At 33.5% G+C, this 8927-nt stretch overlaps 1 protein-coding gene across 1 annotated transcript in view; it reads right to left on the reverse strand.

Moving 5' to 3' along the window:
- Positions 1–8242, reverse strand: part of LOC106457519 (fibroin heavy chain-like) — a 20572-nt gene extending 12330 nt beyond the window's left edge. The window contains exons 1-3 of the mRNA XM_013916948.2: positions 8139–8242; positions 7764–7856; positions 6536–7042 (exon numbers count right to left, since the gene is read on the reverse strand). Of these exons, the coding sequence (XP_013772402.1) occupies positions 6536–7042; positions 7764–7856; positions 8139–8147 (609 nt within the window). The 5' untranslated portion in view covers positions 8148–8242. The remainder of the gene's footprint in view (positions 1–6535; positions 7043–7763; positions 7857–8138) is intronic.
- Positions 8243–8927: the final 685 nt, after the last annotated feature.

Raw genomic sequence — 8927 nt, forward strand, 5'->3', positions numbered from 1 at the left:
GTCAACAAGAGTGATACACACAGTTTTCTTTTTTGACACAAATACGTTTTAATATACACACAACGTTACAATTTACAATAACAATTATTACAAATAGATATTGCAAACATTGATTTATAAATAAAAGTTTCACAAACTTACAAACAATGTAAAGTCTTCCTTTTAATCTGGAACTCCTTCGATATCTTATCGAGGGCTCACTGAGCGAGTTGATTACGAGTTGATATAGGTATAATTCATTTAGTAGGGAGCTAGCTTGCCCTGTAGTTCTCGCTGATCATACGCCGATTACAGGTCGAGTTTCACCGATAATGTTAGGTAATGTTTTCGTAAAAATACTAATGTCCGATGAGAATCCACTGAAGTTAAACGATTTCGTAAGGTTCGAAATTTATAAATATTCCTGGTCAGATATCTTAAGCTTTCCGATTGATAAGCGTTATAACAATCACAATTATAGCTTTCGTAATTTTACAGCACACTGATTATAGCGAACTAATAATAGATACTCCCCTAGCGCGTCCCTTTAGTTATATTTATAGGCGTGGGAACGTTTTCTAGAAAGTTCAGTCTTACGTAAAAATACTGGTTAAAGCGTTTAAGTATATAGATATATTGTTGATTCTTACTCTCGAGAATCTTCTACAACTTTGGAGAATAGGCGGGAGATTCGCAATACCTATCTAACAGTATAAGCCATGTATGTTTCTAAATATAAACTTAATCTAAACAGTGTTCATAATAAAATAAATACATGACAACAAATTCGTTACAAGGGATACATCTTTTGTGGGTGATATGGGTGAGTACATGTAGATTCACAAAAATGTCACTTGACCACAGTTACGACCTTACCTCTAAAGGATCTGGAATTAAATCATGGCTGTAATTAAGCAGTTATGATCCTTTTTATACATACACACCTGGCTGAACTTTTGACCAATTGGAATTCACCTGATTCTAGATTTGCAATATAGAATTTTGCTATTTAAAGTCGAATTCTTAACCTTTGAGGATATTATATCTCTTTATTTAACCAGCTAATGACCACCTCATCTTGATGCTGAAGACTTTTGCTTATTCTCCATGTTGCATTATGTACCATCAATTCACTGAAGACTAGTATGCCCAGAACTCTTCTACTGTGAAGAGGGGCTATGGTACTGATTTTCTGACTTCTAGAGCCAGCCTGGCATTTGTCATGGTAGAAACCATGGATGAATACACATTACATGCTATTGCATTGGACATAAGAGAGCCTACCCACATCTGTCATTGGGTGGGCTTTGAAGACTCCTGGGGTTGAGCAGCCCAATTGACAGTAGTAGGCCCTACGGATCACAAGTCTAAATTAAATATACCAGTCATGGACTTCGAACTTCACTGACGATAGAAAATCTGAACCACCAAATAGCCCAGCAGTTGACTACACCACCCATACTAAGTGTAGCTAAGGCTGAACTAGTATTGAGAAGGAAGAAATGGGAGCTGTATGTGAGATACCTTGTTGGAAGATACAACATCACCATAAAATAATGTGACAGATGTTTTCAGACCTTTGATAAAATCTAATAAAACATTTATGGAGATTGGATCCTCTCATGGATTGACTGAACTCTTTCAGGGTCAAGGTGGGATGGGTCCCCAAAAATGATGATCATTGCCAAGGTTTTGACCATCAGTTCTGAAGCCACCATCACCATGGTAATGCAGATGAGTCAACCAGCATGTGGATCATCTCTTCTATGACAATTGAAGTTCTATTCCATCAACAACAAGGTATCAAAGTCAATGGCATGACTGACCAGGGGCCTCTACCTCAGCAGCTGCTAAGATCCCACCAACCAGTCTTATCATTTCACAAATCCAGAGGGACTCAAGGGTGAAGCTCCCATGTAAACCATATATGGTGTTAATAAACTGTCCCATGCTAGCACAAATCCCCAATTACAAGTGGCACGGTTAGGAGAAGCTGCATGCTCTGACGATTAGAACCTCTGAGATGAAGAGCAGCCGTAACAGAGACATATGCTTCTCTAATGAGTTAAAGAGGAGGTAAGCTGCTTGCGGACCAAGCTGGCAAACACTGACAGAGCCCTGTTTCAAGCACAGAACAACAAATTGAAAGACAGCTGCCATCCTCAATGACTTGCACGTGGAGGTAAGGTGAGGGGGAGTGGATCCATGTGTCAACTCTGGGTGAGTGTATAGTTTGTATATTTCTGTTTAATTTAAGAGTATTGTATACGTATAGATATATATGTGGATTTTGAATTTATTCTTTTCCAATTCTTTTTCTCTTTGTGTAAATATTTGCATTGATTTATAATATATTTTTGTGTTAATTTTATATTTTGAAAAAGGTTAGTTTTAATAGTGCCTTGTGTGATTTTTCTGTGAACAATGGTAATTTGATTAATTTTAAAGAATTTGTCTTATATTTTGTTAAATTGTAGATTTCATAAAGGGTTGTTTCTGATTTATACTATCACAATTAATTAATCATTTTTTATAATGGTGTATGTTTTTTGTGTGAACATTCATTTTCATGGGTTTATTTTTGTAGGTGTTTGCATTTTATATATTTCTACATTTTCATCTTCAGGCCTGTATAAAAGTATATTTTTACTTAGACTTTGTTTTACTTTTATTATTCTGTAAAGGATTGTTTTGAACACGTTACCTGTATTTCATCATTAAAAGGATTATATTTTAATGTGTTTATCATCATTAAGAAAAGAGCATTATGTTTTATTTTTGTAATAATGGGATAATTGCATCTTTTTTGAAGATAAATTTTCTTGAATAAGTGTGTTGAATTATATCATCAATTAATATTTTTATGTGTACTTGGACCAATGTTAAAGTTGTTAAAAAAATACAAATTACACATTTGTTAAAAGGTTTTTGTTTATATATATATATATCATTTTGTTTTAAACGGGTGTTTTACTGTGACTAGATATTATTTAATTGCAAAAGGTTTTCTTATTATTATCATTATCATTTCATTGTGCATTGTGTATTTCTTTCCTAATTGGATTTGATTCTTGGATTGTATTTCTTTGTTTGAAGATTGTTTTATCTTGGGTACAAACGTGAAACAGAGGGGAAAGAAAAAGTGTAATATGTTTGCTCACCATGTGTTTTTCACCTTATTATTTTAATGTAAAATGTTTCAAAAAATGCATTTATTTTAATGTTATTTATAATGTGCTTACTATGCAGCCATGAAAGATATCAATTTGACTTTATTCCTTAGTCATTCTATTGAGAAAACACCTGTGTTGCCCATGGAAGGAAATGGTTTTAATACTGCACATTGTGCAAGCATTTCAACAGCCAATATCTTCCAAAGGTAGGCTAGATGATACCTCGAGGTTACGGTTTCTTCTATGTTGAATGAGAATGAAAAGTCAAATGAGTTGTACTAGTTGCTAAGTTAAGTAAGAAACATTATATTTAAACATCATATAATAAAAATATTTTCACAAAGTAAACATTTTTGTATCTAAAATAGAGAGAACTGATTAGCGGGAACATATCTCGAGGGAACCAATCTAATCAATTCACAAATCCATCGAAAGGTAACTTTCCAGTGTCCACAAACTTGCTGTGTTTTTGTCTCCGGCTTAATAAGGATTGTTTTCATCGTGTGTTACACAGTATGTTTATTTTTGTGATTAAGCTCAGTTAATGTGATTCAGTATTATTTCGTAATTTATTCTGTCAATGTTCCTATTATAAAAGCAGGCCTACCGAATACTGATTGAGGAAATCAGTTTAATCTGAAAATACCGAACTAGGCTTAGGTATTCTCCAACCAAATGGGACCAACATGAAAATAATATGTGTTTTAAAAACTTTACTTTCAAGATGGTTATTAGTGATTCAAAATAAAATAGTAGTTTGCACAGAAAACAATAACTTAAGTTTCGCCTTTAGAGGCAATTCAAACATACCGTTAAGAAATTGTCTGAAACTATAAGAGATAAAGCAGAAGCTTTTCCAAGTTTATTTATCCATAAAAAACAGTAAAAATTCAAAGCACTTTTCTACGTCTAATGGTTTCACGTGGATGGTGACAGTTCCTTTTTTTTACCATTTTGGAGTTGTTATTGGATAACTTAAATATAAATATGTGGTAAAGAAGAAACTATTTAATTCTCAGAAATTAATTTTATCATTGAACATTGACACAACATCAGAAAGAAATAATCAACATATATGTTGGTTTCATTGAATTAATTAAAAAATAGTTTGTTTGTTTGAAGTTAAGCACAAAGCTACACAATAGTCTATCTGTACTTTGCCCAACACGGGTATCGAAACCCGGGTTCTAGCGTTGTAAATCCGCATACGTTCCGCTGTGTCATTGGGGGCATTAAAAATAGAGGGTAATTTATAATTAATTAATAATATAGTTTGATGAAGAAAGTTTAAAATTGTATTTTGATGATTTTTTTTTATATTGCTTAATGTAGTAGTCATATTTGTATGTTTAATATGAATATTTTATTTCGAAACTATATAATTCATATCATACATTCAAATTATAATATTTTTAAACCGCTTCTTTTCAAAGAATCTAAAACTTAAGCTACTTCAAAGTAACTTTAGAATATCACGTTCCTTAGATTTTGGTGTATTTAGTTTTTAAAGGATAGTAAGTTAAATACCATTCTCCGATGAGAAGGTAATACGTAATATTATACTTGTGTACGTAATATCGATCATGTATCTTGTGCAACATGTATCTTGTGCGTATGCGTCCCCCGGAAGGTTAACAGCAAGTTTATAGATGTACAACAGTAAAATCCGAGGTTGGTTTACACGCGGTGGACAGAGCATAGATAGCTCATTAGATAGACCAAAACCAAGTACTCTACATGAACACCAGAGAGTAATTATTTTGCTGTCTAAATAGGCTAGTGTATTTTCAATTAATATATTTTGTGTGTGTGATTAATGAGATACAAGTACTGAGCTTGCTTTCAGTAAGAAGATAAATCTAGAAACCAATTATAATGTATAATCAATTGTAATTGAATAAAAAGTATGAAAGTAATGAAAAGTTGTTTTAAGCTCAGTTTTACTGGAAAATTAAAATTGTTGATTCAGTTGAACTTTAGGCAAAATAGGTTTATAAATTTTAATGGACTGCAGTTGCTTGTTGAATTAAAAGGAGACGACGTCTCGGCTTCTATACTAAGGCTTTCTTCAAACCAGTCTGAATATTACAAGTGGCAATCTTTCCTAGTTTGCCGCTGTAGAAGATAGGTCCACCTTTCGAAAGTGTTCGAGTTATAGGATTTCGAATCTTTGTGTTAAGTTGGTTTTTTGAACACACGTGTTTTCCTAATAATATGAATATGTACTACTAGTGAATTTTACCAACTTTTAAGGGGAGTGTTAACGTAGGACATGAACTGTTTATTTATATTTGTTTTTATAAGTTTAATATGATCTCTGTTATGACATCACTTATCATATCTTCTGTTACTGAAGCAACTATAAAATACTTTGTTTTGTGGAATAACTGCAATTAAATACTTAACGTTATTTATTTACTTTTATTCATATATTAATGAGTTAATAGAAAGATAGAAAGTTGTAAACCAGTAAAAATTTCAACACTACTCAAAGAGTAATAAAAATATGCTTGAGTTATCAGTTTATTCTAATATCGATAACCTAAAATATTATACAGATATAACGCAAAAGCTGTAAAAGCACATCAAGCTACACACACACATATATATATATATATTTCCCATTTTTACATTTGAATATTTTTTCGCAGAGCAAAACGAGCCAAAAGTCAGAAAAAGCTGATGACTGGGCGGGTGACTGGGGGATGTAAGCTCTAGAAAAAATAAACATATTCATATATTAATTAATACATATATATATATATATATATATATAATTAATAAATATTAAAGAACAAAAAATAACAGTTCCATTGGTTTTATATTTTTAGAAATTTCACAATAAAATTGTTTATAAATATTCGTTGTAGTTATGCAACGAATTCAACGAGAACGTAGTTTTACAATACGTTAATATCAGGTAACAGAATAAGGCATGTACCTATCAAAAGTGTTCATTCTTTACCAAGTCAAGCAGTATGCTTGGAAAAGTATTGTGTGATTTTATAGCATTGGAAGATTACATTTAACCATTACAGATTCTATATTGCATGAGAAGACTACTTAGTATTTTTTATTTATATCTAAAAACATTTGAACGAGAATGGATTAACCAGATTAAAACAAAGCTTTGTTATCTGGTTAACTGTTTAAAGATTGATCACTTGTTTGAAGTTAAGCACAAAGCTACACAATGAGCGATCTGTGCTCTACCCACCACGAGCATCGAAACCCAGTGTAAGTTCGCAGACATACCGCTGTGCCACTGGGAGGCAATTGTTAAAAAAACGTCATAATTTAGTACAAAAGGTCTATGTGGTGTATTGTATAAAACGTACATTTTACAAAAATAAAACTTAGGTATCATCGACGACTCAGTGATAGAATCCTCCGAAACCACCTCCATATGCTCCAACATGACCCAGCCCATATCCTCCCAGGTGACCTAGTCCATGCCCTCCCAGGTGACCAATTCCATGTCCTCCAAAGCCGAGGCCTACACCGAATCCACCAGCTAAACCAACAGCTGGTCCGTGAGCAACAGCAGCTATGGCAGGAGCGTGGGCAATGGCAGCGACAGGAGCGTGAGCAACGGGGGCAGCATGAGCTATACGGACGGTAGCAGGGCCAACTGCAGGAATTCCAGGCTGGCTAGAGGCTACGACAGCGGCGGCAGGAAGGCTGGTGGCAGTGCCCTGTTCGTTGGTATGGATTTTGGCGCGGAATCCAGCTCCATCAGCCACGTAATTGACGTTCCTGGCCCGTCCGTCGATGTCTCTGATGGTGTAAGAACCAACCTGGTTGCCGTGGGCGTCGCCAGCTTCCCAACGGGAGTTGGAAGCGCCAAGAGGATCCACAATGCGGTAATTGAATCTGTAGTTACCAAAGTCCTAAAACGAAACCAGAAAAAAATTATTATAGCAAAAAAAACAACAAAAAACAAACAATAATTTAAAGAAAAAGTATAATTGTGGATAACAAAGATCGTTGTTATAAAATCGTGATCTTTAAGCAAAAAAATATATTAATATCTCTTTGTATATTTTTACATGAATACAACGAGAAAACAACTTTAATGTAGAAAGGTAGAAAGATAGGTGTAAACTTATAAAAAAAATCTTAAATACTCTTTGAATACCAAGTGCATTAATACACTATATTTATTATGAAGCAGGTGAAAATATCTGTAATTTTGGAAGCATCAATGTTTTGTCAGTAACTCAAAAATACATTGATTTCAAGATGCTCTTATTTTAGTTTTTGTCCAGACTTATTACTCGATTACTGAGAGCCAGTCGTAATTTGGACACATTTTAAACTATATCCCGTTAAAACATTTGTTTATTTTTAGTATTTTATAGAAATTATCAAAAATTGTTTTTCGCTATCAGCTGCTTAGTTTGTTGGAGAAAACTCATTTGTCGATTTGTAACTAACGTCGTATAAAGGCTTAGACGGTAATTAACAGTGTAATATAATTAACTGTGTATTTTAAGCAATTATTCACAATAACCGACAGACTTTACTATTATTTTCTAAAGTTCCGTTTCTTGACAAAAATAAATAAAAGTTTAAGATCCCTGTTTTAATATATTGTATTATCGTACTTACATCTTGAGCACGAGAAGTTGTACTGACACCGCCGGCAACGCCATGGACGTATCCAGCGCTGGCAACGGCTACAACGGCGAGCAACACGGCAACCTGTCCAGAAATCACTTTTATTAAAATTCGCATACATCCGTGGTTTATTATGTAGATATTAAAGTTTGTGTTGCAAAGACCCCACTGCGTCACACACACATTTATTTTATAAACAGTTATATTGCAAATGGAAAAGACAGTAAAAATGTCTTATAAATCAGTAATGTTTTACATACATTTTACAAAACAGGAAGCCTTCTAACAGAGATTAAATATAATAAACCACGAAACATTCAGTGAAAGCGGTGTAAAATAGTTTACTATGAATTTATTAATACTCACCTTCAGCATTCTGGTCTATTAACTTGCTTTCAGTTTAGCAATGACAGGATACAATGTGTGTGGTGTGGAAATGAGCTCCAATGCCTTTTATATATATTATCGAAATACACGAAAGGCAATACGGATTGGAGTAAACTGGCACGGACATAATGTAACCTTGGCCAGCATTGTTTTTACATTTCTCTTGATGTTTTATTCTTTATCATTTTAAAGGAAAGGTTGGCATGTACCATGAAGTATTATATCTTGAAACATTTATCAAGAAATATTTTTGATACATTTTCATAATTGACTTACAAGCTTTTGTGCGTTATGTTGAAATTCCTTTAGATGCGAGGTCAAAAGTAGTGAGTGAGCTTTTTCTTCTAAAAGTGTCGTAAAACCTGGAGTAGCGTAGCGTGAAGGTCGATCACCAAACCCATGTGTCTTACCGTGTGTGATATGGGACATACAATTATCTTAAGATTAACTAACCTTGGAGAAAGTTCTAATATAAGTTAACTGTTCCGTGTGAGGAAAACTGGTTTAAAGTGGGTGTGGTACTGTTTAACAGGACATGATGTATTGTAATTTTGATAATGTGGTTAAAAAGTTTTTAGAGCAAGTGGTTATTGCCATTGCTGCACGTAAAAACCGTCTTGACATTCTTTAGGAACAAAGCAAAATAAATGTGTAAGAAAGTCATTATCAACAGTTTCTGGAACTGTATTCTAATTTTCATTGAAGTAGAACTCAAATATGATCGATGTATTAAAATAGTTAATATGAGATATACATCGTGTTTCTTAC

The sequence above is a fragment of the Limulus polyphemus genome, unplaced genomic scaffold, assembly GCF_000517525.1.
Source record: "Limulus polyphemus unplaced genomic scaffold, Limulus_polyphemus-2.1.2 Scaffold17, whole genome shotgun sequence".
Taxonomy (NCBI): Eukaryota; Metazoa; Arthropoda; class Merostomata; order Xiphosura; family Limulidae; genus Limulus; species Limulus polyphemus.